Here is a 22,074-nt window from a genome sequence, read left to right on the forward strand (position 1 = left end):
AATAGTGAATTTTGGAATAATTGCGAAATGCCAAAAAAAAACTGACTGGAAAATATGAAGCTATAGCTATTTAATCAAATCTCAAAACATTTTCTTACGCTTTCTGTCAGACAAAAATTATTTCTCCGGCAAGAAAAACCACAAAATATAACACTGTTTAATAATGTCTGTGCCAGAAACGTCGCATTAAGATGCTACTAATATCATTTTTTATTCATGCAGAATGTGTAAACGAAATAAAAACTAACAATCAAGAGCACAAAAACTTCTGCCACCGAAAACAGGTGAAATACTGTTTAAGTTGCGAAGTTGACAAGTTATTCAGCTGGAATTAAAATCAAAAACAAAAAATTTAAACACTTTAAAAGAAATCATGACATTTTAGAATAACTAAACATGATTATCAGACACTTATACGAGGGAAAATAAGAAAAGAAGTTTACAAATACATCTTGCAGCTGAAAGGAACAAAATAATTATTCCTCAGTAATCAAATTTAGAAAGTCTGTAAACAAATGCGAAACATTGCCTTTCACGGGTGATCTCCGGTAGAGAAACTAGCTGCATCTTTAAATAAAAATCACTTCTTCTTCTTCTTCCTTTCTCACCATCACTGTCCTCAGAAATTCTAAAATATTGTCCGGATGAACGTTAAGTTTAAGCAGATCGGCAATGTGCTCGAGCACTTTTTTATCCATTTTCACGTTCGTCGTCTCTAACAATTGAAACAGATCATCAAAATAAGCTGTTCTTTCTTTGGCTTGTGATTTTTCGCGTTCCGTCGTCAAACTCGACAAAGAAACTTTCAAGTTCTCGGCCTCCACCCTGAGCTCTGTGATGTCCTTTGACCGGCGTTTTTTCTGCGTCGATAGCTTGCTTTCTGTTGCCAGTCTCGCTGTCGAGGCTCTATTTTTGTCCGTAACTTCGGCTGATTGCATCTTCGATTGTAATCGGGACTTAAAAATATATCAATCTTGTTACAATGCTGCTCTTTTTCCAATAACTGACGCAATCTACTCAGCTCTATTTGGTGTTGTTCTTTGTCACGGCTTGCAGTGTAAAAACAAGCAGTTTAAACCTCGTTGGATGATTAAATCTTTGTTGATATTTTGTTGGCAGGAAAATACGCTTCCAAACTCCGCTAAGATTAGTAATTTATGTACACAACCGGGTTTTAATTTGAATTTTAATCGATTTTGCTGGCTCATGTAAGTAACAACTTTTTAAATAGCTTAGCAAGACACGCGCGGATATTTTACGACTTGGATTATTTCTTAGTAACGTTGTATTCAGCTGAAATAACTGACCCCATTCAACTTCTATCAATGGAAAACTCATTTCATCATCCCTGAGTAATATTACTTAAAATTAATTGAAATGTCATGCACATAAAACGGAAAATGCAACACATTAGTGCAGATTTAAGGGCCACTGTTTTGATCAGTAGAACTACGTAAGTTACAACCCAGAATATTGGCATCTAGTATTTCCACTTGAAGACTATTTCTATTACTCAGAACGTGGGCATTATTACATGTAAACCTCGATATCTGCTTTATTTTATTTGTGTAAAACTGCCGGACGTTCAAGTGATGTACCTCCAGTACAGTGGAACCTCGATCTAACTAACCCCTATATAACGAAGTCCTCGATATAACGAACCCCTATATAACGAAGTCAGAAGTCCTCGATATAACGAACGTTATTCTTCGTCCTAGTAACAGTACAGTATATGGAAAAGACACCCGATTTAACGTAACCTCGCTATGACGAACAGATTTTGTCAGTCCCTTGTCCTTTCGTTATATCGAGGTGGTATCCGGTCGTTTACCGGCCCCCAAGTCGATTAGCTCCTAACCGGTTAGCACCCAACCAGAAGTAAAAAACACTGTCTATTTCTCGTTCTTTAAGCGTTAATGAGGGCTAATAGATTTTTGGTTGGGGGCTACCTGGCTAGGGGCCAATCAACTTGAGGGCTGAACGAGCCGTAACCATCGAGGTTCCACAGTATAAAAGCAATCTTAGTTTTTCCGGCGTCTTCTGGTCTTCTGCAACTAAGAGTAATATCTTACTGTGATTGCAGTTTACAGTGAGTGGCTTTTCATTTTGAACCCGTTACTTCCGCCACTTTCACAACTTGCTTTCCAATATTTCCACCACTCATCATATCAACAAATGCTCTACCGATATTTTCCAGCCCCTCCACGATTGTCTCGCGATTTTTTAGCCTTCCCTCTCGTACCCAGGTTTCTAGCTGTTTCTTTCCATCCGGGAACTTTTCCATGTAACTTATTAACTGATAACGATCACGTGTTATATTTCTGTCTTTGAGTATGCATTGAATGTCCTGGGGGATTGGTGGAGGGTAAGGAACATCTTCGTTGTAGACTGAGATTTGCCCGCATAAAACAACATGGCTGTCCTCATTCATGCAACGAATCACCTGGAATAAACAAGAGTTAATACAAGTGAATATATGAAAGATCATATATTTGATCTGCGGAGAAAGATGTGAAGACATGACTGATCATCGCAGTTATACAAACAACTTAAGCAGTTGTGAAATGAAAGCCTGAAAAAATCAAGCCTGACCAAATGTCATAATATTTGCAAGCTCACAAACCTTTGTGTAAACAGTAAGGTGTTTCACAAGGTGTACCCAATAATTTTATCCAGTGAAAAAGCAAAACATTTCCCGATCATTATCACACTAAACTCATTTGATATTAAAATATCAAGAGAAAAATACAGGAACATAACCTTTCTAGGGGTTTTTTAAAGATTCTGAAAGAAAATATTAACCCACCTCATTGCTGATTTCACCTCCGACATTGTCAAAGTACACATCAACTCCAGTTAGGCATTTCATTCTTATCTGTTCACTGATGTTCTTTGTTGTTTTGTAGTTTATTGCATCATCAAAACCCATCTCCTTTGTGAGGAAGCGGCACTTTTCATCTGACCCACATATGCCGATAATGGTGCCACATCCTTCCAACCTAGCAATCTGGATAATGAGAAATTGTGTGTATGCAACCTTTTCTAACTCGTAGAACGATCAGTGTTCCTGGAACTAATGTGTGTGTAGAGCAAGGGTGTTAGAAAGGGCGGTCTCAACTTCCAATTTCCTTTACCCTTCTGTATTTTTACTTCTACTGTTTCTCCTCATTCCAACCTCCCTGGGAATCCTACCCTCTGCCCTCTCTTCTCACTTCATTTCCCCTAGGGATCTCACCCCATCCTCTTTCTAACCAATAATGTTTCTCATTTGTTTTACATAAGGCAGCCCTGGAGCCTGCATGAACTTTGGTCAGCAGTGATGGCCACAAGGAAAGCAACCTTAGGGAAAAATGCAGTCCCTATGACAGTTAGTAGCATTTCATTTCATATCAGAACAATTTCCTTAAAGCAATCAGTTCCTCACCTGCCCTGCAGCCATCCCACAAGCTCCAGCAGCCCCGCTGATGAGAATAGTTTGATTAGCACCAGCTGTGATGTGTGCTCTTTCTTTGATGCCAAAATAGGAAGTCAATCCAGTCAAACCAACTATACCCAGTAACAGAGATGGGTTGGAACAAAGGAATGGGCTCTTTTCCTATCAGATACAAAGCCATTACCAATGCTAATTAGGGTACTTAAAAGCCTTATACTGCCCCCCCCCCCTCACCCCCCAAAAGAGCTTAATTTTTATCTGTAAAGGTGGGAAAGATGTTTAATTTAGAAGCAAAAAAGCTTGCAGCTTATCAGTTTACTCATTTTGTTTGTAAAGTAACTCTTGATCAATAAAGTATTATATTTGTGGTAAATTATATTTATATACCACTACCTGAAAAAAGGTACCTCTTTCACATCCCTACTTAAGAGCATTGCATCCCATTTCTAAACCCTTGGAAGGAAGTTAACTGAACAATATTACGTGAGAACATCAAGCATTACCTGATACATCCACGAGCTGCATCTGTTTGAAACATTTTTTGAAAGGCCTTTGTAAATGGAACATTCCATTTCTTATCCGCACCCCCCCCCCCCACCCCACCCCCATGAAAGGTATATTCTGGTAAGGTCTGAGTAGATCCTGTCTGAATCTGCAATTTTCTTCATAGGAGTGGGGGTAGGAAATGTTATTTTTTAAGAAACAAGGCTATCAGAATATGAAATTTCTAAAAATTATCACTGTCAGAGTCAGTAAATTGAGAAAATTGCCCTTGTCGGAATCTTCCTTTCCCATTACTATTGAAATTAAGACCTGACAGTATCAGTTTTCTTGCTGGATCCGAGACCTGTTGGAATTTGGCAGGCATCTATTCTTCCATCCCCAGATGGGGAAAATTTTTGGAACGTCCCAATACTTAAATGACTGCGAAAGCCAAGGAGGGACTTCCCACTTCCCACTTCCCACTTCCAACTTCAAAAATTAAATGATCGCTCTCCAACGTGCGACTATTTCCATGGAAATCGGGCCAGATTTTAATATTTGTGTAGTTGTGTTTCGGTAAGTTGGTGTTAAGCTGAATTGTACTTACTTGTTATTTAAATCTAATTTCACTGAAAAACTAGGAACAGAGGCTTTGTTTTTCAAAACCATGTCAAAGACGTCGCCAAACAAAGATCGCAATGAACTGAACTAACAAATTTTATTGTGCCATCACATATAGACACTTATATAATTTTACACAGTTTGGTCGCATGTAGCGTGCCAACCTTATTTTGTGTATAAGCGAATGCAATACTTAGCGTTTGGAATCGCTTTTCTCTACTGGTCATTTTGTGCCACTTTTCTAGCCCTTCATACTACATTATTGAATAAAACATTACTTTATCTTGTTGATTTTCTGAGAATTTTCTGCATTCACTATAAATTCAGATTAAGAGACTTCAGTTCTAACAACCCCTAGTAAGAATTAAAATTATCTTATGTTCTTTTTATCCTTCATGAAGACATTTGTTGAGCCTGATTCCAAACAACTAGAGCAGTGTATTTTTCCTCGAATGTTTATTAGGGATGGATCATTATATTTTAGGGGGGAGGGGGGCTGGGCAATTTCCAAAAAAGATCCTGCACAGCAAAAACTAACAAAATATCGTGCAAGGGGAGTCACAAGAAAAAAATTGAGCAAGTGCTTTTACTATCATTATTTTGATTTTTTTTTATGTTAAAAAAAAATCTTGCACAAGCTATTGCCCACCAAAAAAATTATGCACACCCAAAATGTGAGAAAAAAATTTCATGCCCCAGAAAATTCCCAACTCTTACCTCCCACTTAGAAGAAAATAAGGGTATAAGGGTCCATCGGCTTATGATGTAAATAACAACAATATATCTCATTGTGTGATATGTTTCTCATTGGGTGGCACTGAAGGACAATTGAATTTTGACAGATATGATTGCAAAGTAAATTAACTTAGTGAATAGTCTCACCACGTGACCGAGCTCTTTTAAACAACAGAAAGGTGAATTCTTAACTGCGTATTGTGTGACATTACCCCAGAAATAGTGTTTGGGGTGGAGAGGAACTCTCTTTTGAAAGAGTCGGGGATGCTCATCATCTCGCTCAGGGGCATAAATTTCAGATATTTGATGTCCACTTCAGCGGCAATTGTTTGGTTTAAGAAAATAATTTGACCCCAAATACGAACTAACTTAACACTAACTTACCGAGGCATAATAATACAAATATTGAAATCTGGGGTCCGTTTCTCGAAGGTACCGAAAAGTTTTCACACCCGGAAAGCCATAGCAAAATCTTGAACCATATCATTACAGAGCTGTTTTATTCACATATTTTTAATATGACCAGAGGTTCCCTTCATACCAGAAGTTTCAGGCGTATACACTTCTCCGTGTTTAGATACAGATGAACTTAATGGCTTTACAGGCCTGAAAAGTTTCCAGAGCTTTTGAGAAACGGGCCACTGGTCTGAAACATGACATCTGATTTGGCTACGAATATAACACAAACAGCAGTGATAAACATTGTGATAAACATTGTATTCAAACTCATTCTTAATCAAGCTACGATGCCTGAGGACAAGGGTATCAGGTCGTTTCGCCCGATGACCCATTCGCCCAAAGACGTTTCGCCCGATTTCTGAGTCGATTCGCCCGAAGAAAAAGTCGATTCACCCGGACCAAGAGTCGATTCACCCGGACTAAGAGTCGATTCGCCCGGACTAATAAAATCCAGGTTAATCAAGTATGTTTTGTTGGCTTAACTTAATCAAACATATAGCATTTAATGTTTCCTAATCTTTGGTGCTGCCAGTAAATTGTTAAGTTCAATTTAGCGTTTATTGTAAACAAACGCTGCCCATGGATACATCTATTTTTCACGCCAGACACTTCGACTTATCACGCGTTTCTTGCAAACAAACTCTGTCCATAGATACGTTATTCGTATTCCCCATATTTTGGATATGTTTATCAGAACTTTTCACAATCACATTCTACCGTATTGCGTTATCGATTGCGATATGCAAATGTCTACTAAAAATGCAAGAAACCACGCTATGATTTAAGTAACGCCATATTTTATTGGATATGATTTAAAAATCCTATTTACATGATAGTATCCTAACCTATATGAACGATTCAGCTTATGCATACTACAGACGCCAAAAAGGGAAAACAAATAACGGATGTATCTATGGAAAGAGTTTGTTTGCAAGAAACGAAGTGTCTATTGGCGGCGTGGTAAATAGATGTATCCATGGGTAGCTTTCGTTTACAATAAACGCGTGACAAATTGAACTCAACAGTTAACTGGCATCGCCAAAGATTAGGACACATTAAATGCTTTATGTTTGATAAGTTAAGCCAACAAAACATAAGGATTATCCAGGATTTTATTAGTCCGGGCGAATCAACTCTTAGTCCGGGCGAATCGACTCTTGGTCCAGGCAAATTGACTTTTTTTTCGGGCGAATCGACTCTGAGATCAGGCGAAACGTCTTTGGGCGAATGGGCCATTGGGCGAAACGACCGCAATTCAGGACAAGTGTTTATACAATTCTGATTTGATTAAGTTTGACTCGATTTCCAGGAAGATAAGTTGCACGACGAAAATCGATCCTTTCAACTTTGAAGTTTGAAGTCGGAAGTTGGAAGTCGGAAGTTGGAAGTCGGAAGTCAGAAGCTGGAAGTTGGAAGTCAGAACTCAGAAGTCGAAAGTTGGAAGTCGAAAGTCGGAACTCAGAAGTCAGAACTCAGAAGTAGGAAGTCAGAACTCAGAACTCAGAACTCAGAACTCAGAACTCAGAAGTCGGAAGTCAGAAGTCGGAACTTAGACCCAGTTCAGACGTCCTACTTCTGCCATGCCGCACTAAATTCAGGAAATTAAGTTCGACAAACACACAGCAGAAGCACGGCATCTGAATCAAACTTTTGAATTAAGTTCAGCAAGCAATTAAGTTCGACAAGCTCTGCCGTGCTACACGACTCTGGCACGACAGCAATTCAAACGTCATGCTTCTGTTGCGCCAAACTAAATTCATAAATTATGTTAATGTGTTTTGGCGAGATTGCATTTCCTCGAGGAGTTAGGAGGAGAATTGTTTCGAGGCTTCAGTAAATGCTGAATTTGATTCAACTCTGTCACGACGTCTGAATCAGAGTTGATTTCCTGCTGTGCTACAGTCGAACCAAATTGCAATTTAGTTCGGCACGGCAGAAGCACAACGTCTGAACTGGGCCTCAGAGGTCAGAAGTCGGAACTCAGAAGTCGGAAGTCTGAAGTCAGAAGTCCCTCCTCGGCTTTCGTAAATGACAGATTTCCCTGCCCTTTCACATACTTCAGCTTGTGAAATGGCTACCCTTTCGTATACCTGAAACCTGGAAAAGGTACCTCTTTCCGGCCGGGATTGGGCCGAGCATGGGTAGAGTATAGACGTGTTTTTGCTAGCTCCGTTCAAAATTCGTATATGGAGGCCTCTACATGGCAGAAAAAGGAGAAAAGTTCAGACGAAAAACTCATGTAGAGAGAACTGGGCCAACTTGGAGAAGTGTATCCAACTCGTCGGAAGAAGAATCCCTTTCACCGTTGGAGAAGAAAGCCAAAGTCAAGTTGCACATGTCTGACACGGTGCAATCGAGCGAAGAAGACGAAACCGCCGCTGCCGTGGAGTTGGCTAATTCTGTAATGCCGAAGCTAGACCTTGTTCTGCAGAAGTTAGACAACATGGAAAAGAAATTGGACATCCTTGAGGGTTTTGTGAAAGTGGTCGATGGAAAGGTTAACAAGTTACAGGATAAAGCTGAGCAGTTTGAAAGCTTCAGCAGGGACGCCACAACAAAACTGAAGGTGTTAGATGAAGGAATGTCGTTCGCAAATACAGAGATAGAAAATTTAAAGAAGAAAGTAAAGCTTCTGGAACAAACTATCCAAGAAAATACAGTAAACACCGAAAACAAATTCAAGGGAAAGATCGAGGCCTTAAGAAACGAGAAGTTGTATATGGAGGTGTATCAAAGACGGGAAAACCTTCGCTTCTACGGCATTGCTGAATCTTTCCACCTCTCAGAAGAAAATGTCAAAGAGGTGTTAATTGGCTTTATACAGAAGGAACTTAACATCAGCGAGGCGGATTCTTTTGAGTATCAACGAGTGCACCGCATTGGCAAGCGCGACCCATCGCAAGAAAAACCAAGACCAATAATCGCACGTTTTTTGCGATACTCCGACAGAGAGCGAGTCATGTCAAGTGCAAGAAAGCTGAAAGGAACTGGTTTCGGAATATCGCCAGACCTTCCGAAAGAAATTGTGGACCGCAGAAAGGAATTAATGCCTAAGTTCAAAAAAGCAAAAGAAGACGGAAAATCGGCGTTCTTCAAAAGATCAGAGCCGGACAAACTTTTTATTGAGGGTATACGAATCTTCTAATTTCTTTGGAACATAAACTCTCTATCTAGGTATTCATAACATGTAAGCCTCATTCACACTTGTTCTTAAAAATGGAGCTGCATGCGTGTCATCTAGTTAGCGCAATGCGTGCAAGACCTATTCCATTAGTAGCGCAATTAACAGCTTTTATCGCTGGCTACTGTTTTACATACATGTTCAATTGTAGTTGTAGGTGTTATAAATGTTTTTCTTTTGTTTCTTTTTTCTTTTCAATATTAATTAGTTTTACCTTTTTTTTGTTCAAGAGACATGCAAATTTTTTCATTAGCTCATCTACTAAAGATTACTATCTCATTCTCTGCAACTGCTCGCCTTTTCACTTAAATATGTCCTTAAAAAGTTACAAAACTTAATTTAAATTTTGGTATCCTATCCTTAAATGTTCGGGGGATAAGATCTTTTGATAAACGAAAAGCACTTTTTCATTGGTGTATGAAGGATAAAGCTGATATAATTTTTCTACAAGAGACCTACAGCACATCCGAGGTGGAAAACACCTGGAAATCCCAGTGGAGAGGAGACTTGTTTTTTTGTCATGGTTCTGAACACAGCAGAGGTGTCTTAACACTAGTCAAAGAAGGGCTTAACAGTAAATTTGAGGTATGTAAACAAGATAATCTAGGTCGGTATATCATTCTAAAAGGTCTTGTTCAAGGTCAATCTTTTTTATTTTTGAATATCTATGCGCCAAATAAGACCAACGAACAATGCATCTTTTACGACGAAATACAGAACGAATTCGACAAATTGGAAATTGACACTGATTGCAAAATAATAATAGGTGGTGACTTTAATGTTATCCGCGACCCAGATTTGGATGGATCGGGAGGATCTCCAAAATTGAAAGAATCGTCCAAAAAGATAGAAAATCTATGTTTTTCTCTTGACCTAATAGACATCTGGAGAATCAGAAACCCAAAATTAAAACGTTTCTCCTGGAGACAGAAAACTCCAATGATTCAACGGCGGTTAGATTATTGGTTGATATCAAATAATATACAGGAAGAGGTTGATAAGGTCGATATTATCCCTGCTATTAGATCTGACCATTCCGCCATTACGTTGTACATTAATGGTATAGAGAACTCAACCTATGGACCGTCTTTTTGGAAATTCAATGCAAGTTTGTCAGAAGATAAAGAATATGTAGACCTAATTAGAAACAAAATCGGTGAATGGGTAGACGAAAGTAGAGAAATCGAAGACCCGCGGGTTACCTGGGATTATTTAAAATATAAAATACGCTATGAAACGATTGGTTATAGTAAGAAGAAAGCAAAAGAGAGAAGGTCAGAGCTGGTAAATTTGGAAATTAGATTAAAAGAGTGTCAGCGAAAATGTGACGAACACCCAAGTGCTGAAAATCTCTGCGATTTAGAAGTTCTCAAATCAGAATACGAACGCCATTATGATTATATAACACAAGGAGCAATCATAAGATCTCGGGTGAGTTGGTATGAAGAGGGCGAAAAGAATAGCAAGTATTTTTTAAATTTAGAAAGTGCTAAAAAGAAAAAGACATGTATACGGAAATTATCCGTGGATAATGATTCATATATAACAGACCCAAAAGAAATAATGAAAGAGATTCATGATTTCTATGAAAAACTCTGTGATAGAGACTCGTATAATTTAGGTGAGAATTCAATTGATCGTTTCCTTAATGAAGTGGATACTAAAAAATTGTCTGATGAAGAGAAAATGACTTTAGATAAACAACTTACTAGATCCGAACTGTACGAAGCATTGAAGACATTTCCGAAAAACAAAACACCTGGAAGTGACGGTTTAACTGTGGAATTTTACTTGGCGTTCTGGCACGTGGTTGCAAAGTATCTCGAAAAGTCTCTAAACTTCTCTCACCAACACGGGCAACTATCAACTTCGCAAAAGCAGGCAATGATTACCCTATTGGAGAAAAAAGATAAAGATAGACGATTTATAAAGAACTGGCGACCTATCTCACTGATCAACGTAGATGTTAAAATTGCATCCAAAGCGTTTGCTAGAAGGCTGGAGCCAATCCTGCCAGAACTTATTCACCATAATCAAAATGGTTTTATCAAAGGAAGGTCTACATTTGATGCAGTTAGAACAATCGATGATTTACTTGAATTGGCAAAACTCACAAATACAACAGGTATTCTAATGGCAATTGACTTTGAAAAGGCATTTGATTCTCTGGACCATACATATCTATTTAAAGTATTGGAAAAATTCAATTTTGGACCGTATTTTTTACAATGGGTAAAAACATTTTATACAAACATATCCAGCTGTATCTTAAATAACGGCTTTACTACAGATCTTTTCTGTATCCATCGTGGTGTACGACAAGGTGACCCTCTATCACCTTTATTATTCATCTTAGCTTTGGAAGTTCTCGCATGTCAAATCAGGCAGGATAAAACCATACAAGGAATAATGGTCAAAAACGTGGAGATCAAACTCACGCTTTTTGCAGATGACATGACTTGTTTTCTAAAAGACATAAATGCATATTCGCGACTTTGTACAACTTTAAAGGTTTTTTCATTGCATTCTGGTCTCCGAATTAACGACGATAAAACAGAAGTTTTTGGTATCGGCCCACATAAACTAGTACAAAATGACTTTACTCACAAAGTGCGAAAATCAATCAAGATATTAGGTACCGTTTTTGACTATCACAAACCATCACGAGACAAAGCAAACTTCGACTCAATATTCAAATCTATTAAAAAAACGCTGAGTATGTGGAAGTGGAGGGGTCTTACCCTGATTGGTAAGATTCAAATAGTTAAGACCTTCATTATTCCAAAATTTTTGAGTAAAGCGACTGCAATCTCAATATCAAACGATCTTGTCAAGGAGATAAACAGACTGATTTTCGGTTTCATTTGGAAAGGTAACGATAAAATTAAACGGACCGCGCTTATCAATGATATTGAAAATGGAGGACTAAAAATGCTTGATATTGAATCCATGATATCGGCTCAAAGAGTGATGATCTTAAAAAAGTATCTAGGAGAGAGCAACAGCACTTGGAAAACTATTTTAGATGATTTCTTTTTTGGAAATATAGGCGGAAAACTCATCCTGTTCTGTGATTTTGAAACTAGTAAACTACCGGTTCATCTTCCAATATTCTACAAAGAGTGTCTAGAGGCATTTCGTAATTTAAAGAAATCCAAGGTAGCCACCTATGAGGATGTTGTAGACCAAATTATTTGGAATAATAGGAATATTGTGATACACGGAAAATCTCTTTTTGAAAAACATTTGTTTACTAAAGGAATTATTAAAATTGGTGACTTGTTATCCGATACGGGTAAATTTCTTGAAAGCCCTAAAGTGTTGGAAGCGAATCTATCTCCAATCCAGTACTTCAAATTAATAGGAATTGTAGATGCCATACCAAAAGAATGGAGATTAATTATCAAAGAATCACATATTCAACATCAGCAACTATATCCTCAACAGCATTTGGATACAGTGTATATTTATATCGACGAAACCAAATCGGATCTGTTAAAAGCCTCTTCAAAACTTTTGTATAAAGGATTTAAAACAAAGAAACAAACTCCTCCAACCGCCAAAAGGAAGTTGAAGGACAAATATCCAGAGGTTATAGAAGACTGGAAAAAAATTTATTCTTTACCATTCACTGTCACACTTGAAACAAAAATTAGAGAGTTCCAATATAAATTATTAAACGATATAATTTTCACAAATGAGAGGTTATTCCGTTTTAAAATGATTGAATCACCAATGTGCACCTTTTGTTTGAAAGAGGTTGAGTCCCTCGAACATTTGCTCTTTTATTGTGATACAACAAAAGACTTCTGGCGGGCTTTTTCTTCTTGGCTTTCAAACCAGAATGTATCTTTGGACACTTTGACATTTGAAAATATATTGTTTGGAGTGTTCAACAACAACGAAGACTTTATTATCCTGAATCACTTGATACTGCTAGGAAAGTTTTTTATTTATAAATGTAAATTAAATAAAATTAAACCAACATTAACAATATTTTTAGCAAAGACAAAAACCGTTTATTACATTGAAAAAAAAATAGCTACCAAAAATAACCAACTTTATAAACATCACAAAAAGTGGGAAAAACTAATGCCATCTCTTAATAATAGTTGAGCTTAATTTGTAATTTCTCCTTCTCAGCATGTCACTAATTTACTTTCTTTTTTTTTTTTTTTTTTTTTTTTTTTTTTTCTGTATTTGGGTAGCTGCACTATTGTAAACAACGCATTGTATATTCTTTAGGTATAATTAGGCTACGATTAGTAATTATAATTTGTTGTATGTAATCTATTGTAGTTATGACGTATTGTAAGTATTGTAACTAGTGTTATGTCTTGTGTTGTATTGTATGTATTATAACCCAAAATGTTGAAAAAAAATAAAAATTACAAAAAAAAAAAAAAAAAAACCTCTTTCCGGCCGAGCCTCCCCGTATAGGCTTATTCTAGGGAGTACCCACCACCTCCCGGTGGTAGATGTGAAACGCTATTGGCCTACCTTGCTTAGGTTTGGGTTGCCGTCAGAGAAAACCACAAATTCCTGCCACGGCCACGCGAATGACTCCACTATATCTCCTACTTTAAACTTTTGACTATCACTTCGCACTACCTTCCCCACCCCACCACCAGCTGGCGGCTCGCCGATAGTCCATGAAGTAAGGTAAGCTGCTCCAGTGTCCTCGTTCATTCGACATCTCATGTACGGATCTACTGACAAATACAACGTTTTAACTAAGATCTCTCCTTCTTTGCATTGTGGAATTTCCATTCTCTCTAGAGCAAAGTTGGATTCCGTCGGTACTTTATCCACCCCTGGACGATTGCGGAAGACGATTCTTGCACAAGTTTCGGACGCCGACTCCGTCGCCATTTTGATTTTGTTGGAGAGCAAGGGCATGGGGAGAGAACAAAGCCCTGGTCCCAGGCCCTTTGACCGGAAGGTTCTCGGTCGCAGCGTTCAAGATTGCGGCGATGGCGGAGATCCTGTACTCTTCTAGGATTCTAGAAGATGACAAACTTGTCCATAGGGTCGACCCTGGCCTCTGACCAATCAAAAGGAATGTAAAAGGAGTGAAGCAGTCTTTTTTATCTTCCTCAGGGTAAGGAAATCCTATGTGTCATAATCCCCTGGTTGACAGACGAGCACCTTATTTGTCCGGGGTGGGTACTCCCAGAAAAATTATATGGGGTTGTGCGGCTCCGCATCCCAAAATCTTTACCCTGCTTATGACCAAAATCTGCGATTTTTTCTACCCTATTTATGACCGTACACTAAATCAATACCCTGTTTTCAGCCCTGCCTTCTAATTATTTCGCTAGTTGTCCTAGTTCAGACCCCCGGGGGGGTTACTCCCTTATATGGGCTATATAGGTATGTGCGGCCCCAAAGGGTATGGGTTTTCAGCCGTTTTGGTCATAAAAAGAGTATCAATTTTGGTTATTTTGGTCTCAAACTGGGTATGTTTTTTTCACTCGTCTTGAATTGGGTATGTTTTTTAGAAGAAGCTACTTTTTCATCATTATTGACAAGACCATCATCAAAAGCCCTTCATAAATTATGTTTAGGGCAACTGTGCCAGTCGCTATGGTCATAAGTAGGGTGCTGAATTTTGGTCAGGTCATGAATAGGGTAGCGGAATATCACAGATTTTGGTCATAAATGGGGTTAGGGTTTTGGAAAGTGGGCTGCACACCCTCACCCAATTTTTCTGGGAGTACCCCCTCCCCTGCCTCTGGGGTTCAGACCAATGTTAAATTGCCGTTAATATAATTTGCCAAGGGCTTTTGTTGGTGGGCTTATCGATAATGATGAAAAAGTAGCTTCCTAAAAGCATACCCAATTGAAGACTTCAGTGCAAAAACCATACCCTATTTATGACCAAAATCGATACTGTATTTGTAACCAAAACAGCTTTAACACCATACCCTTTGGGGCTGCAATTACCTATATAGCCCAGATGAGGGAGAGCCCCAGGGGGGTCCTCCCTCATATGGGCTTTACGGTATGTGCAGCCGGGTATGGCTTTTGAACGATTTTAGCCTGAGAAACACTATAGATTTTAACCATTTTGGTCTATTTGTACCCCTTCTCTGAAATGGGATATTAATTTTTCGCTCAGGTCTGAAATAGGGTATGGAAAATAACATTTTTGTACGAAATAGGTTACAGGTTTCAAGGTTTGGGCCGCACATACCCCCCCCCCCCCAGCGCCCTAGTGAAAGGCATCAGAGAAGGTTTCAGTTTTCATAATGTTTGCATTAGATTCAACATGGCAGAAATTCAACATCTGAATCAGTGTCGCATTTCTGTCAGATAATGTGACAAGACCAGTCGAACATGCGGCAGAAATGCGGCAGCCGATTCAGATATTGAATTTTTGTCGAATTTAATTTGTTGAATTGAATTTGACATGGCAGAAATGTGACATATGAACTGGGCCTAACATGTAAAGGCTAAACACGAGCTTACTAACGAAACCTTTTTTAGGGGGGAGCTATTTAGGCTAACTGGAATGGCTTGCATTTTGGCTCACATGACTTGCTGGCTCGGACTTTGTGCAGGTGCAGAGACCACATGGCAACCTTCAGACAAAGGTAGTAAATAAGGTCAGCTATTGACTAAAATTAATGGCAACCAATAAACAGGTAATGTATATTGATTCAGCAATCAATTGATTTTACTTTGAGAAATTGCATGCGAGTAGTCTTAGATGAAACTCACGAGTACAACACAAAATCAAAACATTAAAAAGTGCTATAATTTCCAGTTTTTAATCTATCAATATCAAAATAATTATATTGACATTAATAAAATACCAAAGTCTTTAATAAGTTACAGAATGATCATTTCAACAACATTTTTTATCTGGAAACTTGCCCTTTGGTGGGTTTCTTACTTTGTAAACTACAGTTGAACCCTGCTATCTCAAACCTTTAAGGGAAAGTCGAAAGAAAATTTGTTCAAGATGGTAGGGGTTCCAGAGAACCAATAGGAAATGACAGATTGAACTTTAAGCATGTCCAGAGGGAAATGCTTGAGTTCAAGATGAAGGTGTGTTTGAGATAACAGAGTTCCAGATAGTGAGTTTCAACTTTATATTAATTTTACAGTTTCCTTTTAATTAAGGTAACATAGCCTCCAAGTATCATGATAAGTATCACAATTCACCTCTTGTACACATCTGACCAATCTGACTTTGGACAACCCTCACCAGCAACAAGTGCAGTTCATTGTCACCATACTGGGGCATGACATTGGTACTCAAAATTAACTTCCCATGGAAGATGTTTTGGCTTGAAGAGACCATACTTTGCAATTCAGTCAAAAATTTCTAGTCAATCTGTCTCTCATGAAATACACTACCCATTTTTAAAATTTTCACCAAATTTTAATCTTCTAAAAGGTTTTTGCTTCCACTTAAAAAAAATTATTTCAAGGTTGTGTAATTTCTGGTACATTTTTGGAACATAAATCTGAATTGGAACACTGTGAACTCTCCAACGTTAAATGCAGCAGTTGTTGTGCATAGTTATGTGTTAGGATTAGCTCAGCTTAAAAAGCAAAATAAAGGAGAAATCTCAATGTCCCAAGTTCAATTTCTTGAATATGATAGTTTGTTGAGATTTGAAAGTGCCAATTCCATATTTAGCTATGAAAATAAGTCAATAATAATAAAATAGAATAATTTGAATTTGACCTTGTGTAACTTTTTTCTCAGACCCAACAGAAATCAATGTGTGTTGATCTGCTTCAGGCTTGTCACAGTCTGGCTATACAAGCAAATGTCAAGGAACTTTATTTTCAGCATAGACTTGTGCAATCAAATGCATACTTGGATATTAACATAAAATGAAATTTTAAGCTATAATAATTTTAAAATTATAATAACCTTTTGAGCTATTATTTGTAAACAATAGCTTAAAAGATATCATTTCTTAAAATTATTAGCCTTGAATATGCAAGCTATGGCTAATTTTCAAGATAATAGCTCTTGAGATATTATTTTTAAATACTACACACATAGCTTTCAAGTGATGCTTTCAAGTTATTATTTCTGAATAACATGCAGGCTATTATTTCTAAATAATAGCTTGTATGATCATCACTTATAAATATTTTAGAAGTTTCATTTAGTGTTGACCCAAGTCTGCATGTGATGTGATTAGTCTACTGAAAAAAAAAACAGTGGCACTAGAACTTGTATAGTTAAACCTAGACAACAGTGAAACAAATTTTAGTGAAATGGATTTTTGCAAGAAATAAATAATCAGGCAGTTTGAATGGACTAAAATCTCGAAAATTTCTTTGCGTATCCAAATGTTCCGTTGATTTAATTATCAAGACCATATAAAAAAGATTTTTTGTATTCTATCCCATGGTCAACATTTAAACATTTTTAACATAATGCCAGATTGAGCGGCTGATCCTTTGACTGAAGTTGAGTATTATCAACAACATTGTCCATATATATGAATCCCGTGATTGGTAAAGGCAAAATGACATTTCACAACCTGACCATCCTTAAGTGTTAATAGTTATAACTATAAAACAAGAGATTATCCAACACAGTAATTGAAACAGTCCCACAGTCTTTGTCTGTCAGCAAAACTCCCCAGATTTTATCTTGAACATCATGCACCAGATTGACCTACTGATCCTTAGCAGAATGTTGATCACCTGTTGCCCATTGCCTGAAAATAACATTGAAAAACTTTGGCACGTCAATAATTATTGAGTTTGTGATAAACATTTATGCTATGGAAGAAGTCATAGAATACAGTGGGAAAAAATGCTGAAGGTTAATGCAAACCTGGGTCAATGTAAGGGTACTTTTATCTTAGAACTTTGAAGATGATCAATGTACTGGAATGTTGTCATGATTGAAAGGTTAAATTTGACTTCATATATGAATTTCTATTTCTTATGTGAAGTCTGCAGAAAATTCCACTAATAGTATGATTGTCTGCAATACGTGCAAAGGGTTACAGCTATGCTTTATGCATCTATGATGCCACAAACCCGTATAAATTATAAGTGTCTCTCAGTTGGATGAATCAATCTTAACATTTGAAGGGGTGCATGGAAAAAAGCACTAGGTGACTTTTGATCTGATATTGAATTCTCCTTGTTCATAGAAGGAAGCAAAAAGCAATTTGCAAGGAGAAGCCTGCAGTCTATCTGATGTCACTTGGGATCTTTTTCCACGCATCCCTTCATTTATTTTTATTCTCACCTTTTCAAATTGAGCTAACCAGCCATTTATTTCTGTCATGTTATCCTTTCATGCAGATCTGAAATATCTGGTGTGTTCTATCATCTCCTGTGATGATCACAATGACAGTAACTGCAGAAAGCTTTGTGAAAGGTACATGGATTGTTGAATGAAGAAATGATGTTTGTCGTAATATATCAACCATGCATGACAGTGTTTCTTTGGAATATCCAAACACTGAGATGAGAGTTGGAAATACAACACAGCGGAGTATTTTTGATGAAATTCAAGGTGTTTGGATAGCAGATGAAACACTGTCACAAGTGTTTGATATACATGTATCTTGTAAATCAAAACAAATACTGAGGAGTAAACAGAGAAGTAAAATCGTCAAAATCTATGCTAATTAAGACTGGGTATCCAAACCTCCTTCACAGTTGTGATTTTCTTTGTTTTTAACTTGATGAGTTATTAATGAGTGTGAGAACTGAAGTTAAGCTGAATGTCAGACACTGTGTTCTATCATCTCCTGTGATGATCACAATGACAGCAACTGCAGAAAGCTTCATGAAAGGTACATGGATTGTTAAAATGAGTATATGTTTGTTGTTACGCTGAATGTCAGACACTGTTTGTGGCACTAAAAAGACTAAGAAAACAACCTAAACTGTTAGAAATTTAATTTTACTCTGTGCTTCAATAACTGTGCATCACGTCAAGGGAAGCACACCCAAATTCAAAATTGAACTGTTGGTCTGATTATGTTTGCTGTAAATTGCAAATTGTTTGAGTGTTGAATAATTCATTTGAAGAATGGAATGTTGAAGTGAAGGAATGAAATCTAAGTTCCATTAAAAGGAATTCCTCTCGATTATTACTTACCTTGTGCCATTCCAGAATCCTTAAAGCTGTTTGTCTATTATAGTTAGCTCACCATTCGGGATGTAGAATTGGTCAGTTTTTGTTCTTTCACTGGCTTTCCAGCTTAACTTCTCATTATGGGCTAATAGATGGATGATCGGTGTTGACTTTTCTGCTGTGCATGATATGAGCACTAAAGGACTGGAATGTACTAGCACATACACGTTCAGAATATAAATATAAACAATCAAATATAAATATAAACAATTTATTAAAATTAAAATTTTACTCCTCCAAGTTTACAGATAATTACCACTTCACATTTGAACATTTTGTTTTGCACTGCTGAAAAATTTCAAGTTGATTTTTTTCCATAATTAACACACTTGGAAAATTATTTCTGTACAAAATTGTTTCTTTATGTAATGTACATTGAGCTACTGGCATAAAATTACAGACAATTGTCCATAATAAAACAAGATCATTTACCTTTTGATTCCTAGAGGCTGTTTCTTCATGACTGGGTGTGGCCATGCAGCAGTGGAGAGGTTACCCTGCAAAACAATCAAAGCTCAGTAGGTGACACCCCGTAAGCATTTCCATGGCCAATATAATATTTTTGCCACAATTTCAATTCCAAACAGAACGGGCAGTCCCAAAACTAAATGCAATTTGAAAAATGTTGCTGTAAATTTAAATTTGTCAGGCACACACAGGAACACTATTCACCAAAAATGGGCTTGTATTTTAAAAAAGTGCTGTTACTTAAAATTAAAGAAAATCACACTAAGATACAAGTTTTTCTGGTTTTATTGTTATGATGCATAATTTACATCATTTTTACATTAATCCACAATTGCCTCACAGGACCTAAATTGACTTTGCCAGTACAAAGCCCCCCAAAACAGGCTTTGTTGAGTTATTTCTACAGTAATCCACTGGATGTAAATTAACCATACAACTGTGCCCCTAAAAAATTGGTTTGATCAGTCTTGTTTAATGAAAGCTCTATTATTGCTTAAAATTAAAGAAAATCACACTGAGATTCAAGTTTTTCGGGTTTTATTTTTATAGTGCATTACATTATTTCCACATTACATGTAATCCAGAGTTGGAGCTAGATATTACTCCACAGGACCAACATTGACGATGCAAATATGCCTCCAAAAATGGGTTTGGTAATGAGTTATTCCTGCATTAATCCACAGGACCTAAATTGACTGTGCACCTGTGCACCTGTGTCCCCCAAAATGGGCTTGACAAGTCTCATCTAATTAAAGTGCTATTGCTTAAAATTAAAGTAATTCACACAAAAACACTAGTTTTTCTGGTTTTATTGTTTTAATGTATGGCACATTCCATTATTTGTACATTAATCCACTGTCTGACCTAAATTGCTTCAAAGGAGCTAAATTGACTTTGCCAGTACAACACTTGGTTGAGAAATTTCTACATTGATCCATTGGACCTAAATTTACTGTACAACTGTGCTGCCAAAAATGGGCATGATTAGTCTCATTTAACGAAAGTGCTATTGCTTAAAATTAAAGAATTCACACAGACACTAGTTTTTCTGGTTTTATTATTTTAATGTATGACACATTCCATTATTTGTACATAAATCCACCATCTGACCAAACAAAAGATTAGTGCTTTTGCTCAAAATTAAAAAAATTCTCACACCACAAGACACAAGTTTTTCTGGTTTTATTGTTATGACTAGAAGCATATTACCTGATGATGTGCTTCTGTTGTTATGCATTACATTATTTATAAAATATTAATCAACGGTATGCTATATCAACTAACGTACTCAACAGGACCTAAATTGACTGCAAGTGTGCCCCAAAATATTAATGTGCCCAGTTGACTTACTTCTACTAACATTAATCCACAGGACCTGAGTTGACTATGTGGGTGGAATGGGCACAAGATTAAAATACAAACATGACAATTTTGATTTAGAAATTTGGATAATTTGTAACACACAACAGCAGTATGCCCCAAAAATGGGCTCTTCTAGTCTCGTGCTTTTGCTTAAAATTAAAGAAAATGACACTAAGACACAAGTTTTTCTGGTTTTATTTTTATGATACAGTACATTATTTCCACATTAATCCACAGATTGACCTAAATTACTCCACAGGACCTAACTTGACTGTGCAAGTATGCCCACGAAAAAGGGACCTGGTTGAACCATTTCTACATTAATACACAGGACCTAAAGTGACTATGCAATTGCACCCCAAAAATGGGCTTGTTTGATTTATTTCTGCATTAATCCATTGAACCTGAATTTACTGTGCAACTGTGCTACCAAAACTTGGCTTAATAAGTCACTTTCAATGAAACTGTTATTGCACAAGATTTCTGGTTTTATTTTGATTTTTTCCTCTCTAAACATTACATCATTTCCAGGTTAATCCACAATCTGACTTAAATTACTCCACAGGACCTAACATGACTCTGTTTTAACTATGCCCCCAAAAATGGGCTGGGCTGGGCTGGGCTGAGTTATTTCTGCATTGATCCACAAGACCTAAATTGACTGACCAAGTGTGCCCCAATAATGGGCTCAGTTGAATGAAAGGTCTTGACACACAAAATGCTAATTTTAATAATTTGGAAAAAAGCAACACTGCCTTAAAGTTAAAGAAAATGACAGAGACACAGTTTTTTTTTCTTGTTTTATTAGTACAGTACATTACAGCATTACTATATTAATCCACAGGACCTAAATTAACACATTGGAGGGGGCGCGATCCTATTTGAAAAAATTTTGCATCCGAAGAAACTCCAAGTGTTCCTGTACCAGTTACAGTTGGCACCCCAATGATTACAACTCATTACCAAGCCTTGAATAATAAATTGTAGCCAATTGAGAGCCGAATTGAAGTTGAACTGTCGATCGAGTTGGAAGGTGAAGCTGAAGCCGAACCGAAGACCGAAAGTGCTGTCTGTTGTTTTGCACTGGAATGTGACAAACATTCCGATCTCTGCTTTCTTCTCTTCCTTACTGTTACACATCTGGTTATTAACTTGACAAAACTAGTTCAAATGATGTATGTTAATTACTGAATATTTCAC

General features: G+C 37.2%; 4 protein-coding genes across 4 annotated transcripts in view; 2 read left to right on the forward strand and 2 right to left on the reverse strand.

The window, feature by feature from the left end:
• Positions 1-192: 192 nt before the first annotated feature.
• Positions 193-13,826, reverse strand: LOC110059602 (prostaglandin reductase 2-like). The gene is made up of 4 exons (XM_089282710.1): positions 13,413-13,826; positions 3,425-3,595; positions 2,807-3,007; positions 193-2,443 (listed from the first exon to the last, which is right to left on the reverse strand). Exons 1-4 carry the CDS (start codon positions 13,809-13,811, stop codon positions 2,102-2,104), a joined length of 1,113 nt encoding a protein of 370 aa, XP_089138836.1. The 5' UTR covers positions 13,812-13,826; the 3' UTR covers positions 193-2,101.
• Positions 7,860-9,746, forward strand: LOC149116996 (uncharacterized). The gene has a single exon (XM_089282711.1). The coding sequence runs from the start codon at positions 7,932-7,934 to the stop codon at positions 8,874-8,876; it is 945 nt and encodes a 314-aa protein (XP_089138837.1). The 5' UTR covers positions 7,860-7,931; the 3' UTR covers positions 8,877-9,746.
• The window catches only part of LOC110059650 (dnaJ homolog subfamily B member 4-like), a 110,559-nt gene continuing 101,328 nt past the window's right edge, over positions 12,844-22,074 (reverse strand). Inside the window, exon 3 of the transcript XR_016205529.1 lies at positions 12,844-13,106. The gene's annotated coding sequence lies outside the window, so the exon portion shown is untranslated. The remainder of the gene's footprint in view (positions 13,107-22,074) is intronic.
• Positions 13,855-20,547, forward strand: LOC149116997 (uncharacterized). The gene is made up of 4 exons (XM_089282714.1): positions 13,855-14,013; positions 15,402-15,508; positions 18,204-18,279; positions 19,491-20,547. Exons 2-4 carry the CDS (start codon positions 15,427-15,429, stop codon positions 19,564-19,566), a joined length of 234 nt encoding a protein of 77 aa, XP_089138840.1. The 5' UTR covers positions 13,855-14,013; positions 15,402-15,426; the 3' UTR covers positions 19,567-20,547.

Source organism: Orbicella faveolata, unplaced genomic scaffold (assembly GCF_042242905.1).
Source record: "Orbicella faveolata isolate gen_17 unplaced genomic scaffold, um_ofav_v1 contig_12, whole genome shotgun sequence".
NCBI lineage: Eukaryota > Metazoa > Cnidaria > Anthozoa > Scleractinia > Merulinidae > Orbicella > Orbicella faveolata.